Here is a 606-nt window from a genome sequence, read left to right as displayed (position 1 = left end):
ATAAAAAAAAAAAAAAAAAAAAAAAAAACTCATTGGAAGGAGGATACCTGGAAACAATGCCTTACTCCAAAAGATAATTTCAAAGATAGATATTTCAGTCACTGTTAAGATCATTCGAAAAGATATTTGGGATATACCTTTCAGAGATTTTAAAGATCATTCCCATTCCATTTAGTTATCTGTAGAATCAGCCTAGTGTCATGTATTCATCATCTAGAAGTCAAGAACTTTCCCTCCAACAAATTTATGACTATCATTTATAACCATGAAAATATGCAAATTGAAGTGCAATTGCTAAAATCATGGAATTATTTAAATCTAACTATGGTTCGTTTTCTTTAAAAAAAATCAAATGGTGCTTTCTTAAAAATCTATTTTAATGTTCTTAAAATAATATGCTTAGTTAAATAGTTACTACCTCGGCAATTCTGCCGTCAGAGATAAATTTCTATCTAGAGTCATCAATAATGGATTCATTTCACCATATTCTGATAGTCTAATTTTTAATTCAGTTGGAATGAAATAAGTTCTCTATGGTGTGTTCTTACCATCAATTGATGCTCTTTTGGGCAAAATTGTCACAGCCCCTTCCGCAATTTCTTCCTG

The 606-nt window shown here is 30.0% G+C and overlaps 1 protein-coding gene across 1 annotated transcript in view; it reads right to left on the bottom strand.

Moving 5' to 3' along the window:
- GRM8 (glutamate metabotropic receptor 8) overlaps positions 1-606 on the bottom strand; it is a 398,612-nt gene that overhangs the window by 6,098 nt on the left and 391,908 nt on the right. The window contains exon 6 of the mRNA XM_027771183.1: positions 549-606. Coding sequence (XP_027626984.1) covers positions 549-606 — 58 coding nt within the window. The remainder of the gene's footprint in view (positions 1-548) is intronic.

Source organism: Tupaia chinensis, unplaced genomic scaffold (genome assembly GCF_000334495.1).
Source record: "Tupaia chinensis unplaced genomic scaffold, TupChi_1.0 Scaffold000192_1, whole genome shotgun sequence".
Classification (NCBI taxonomy): Eukaryota; Metazoa; Chordata; class Mammalia; order Scandentia; family Tupaiidae; genus Tupaia; species Tupaia belangeri.
Note: the sequence above shows the minus strand (reverse complement) of the source record. Positions and strands in the feature narration are given on the sequence as shown.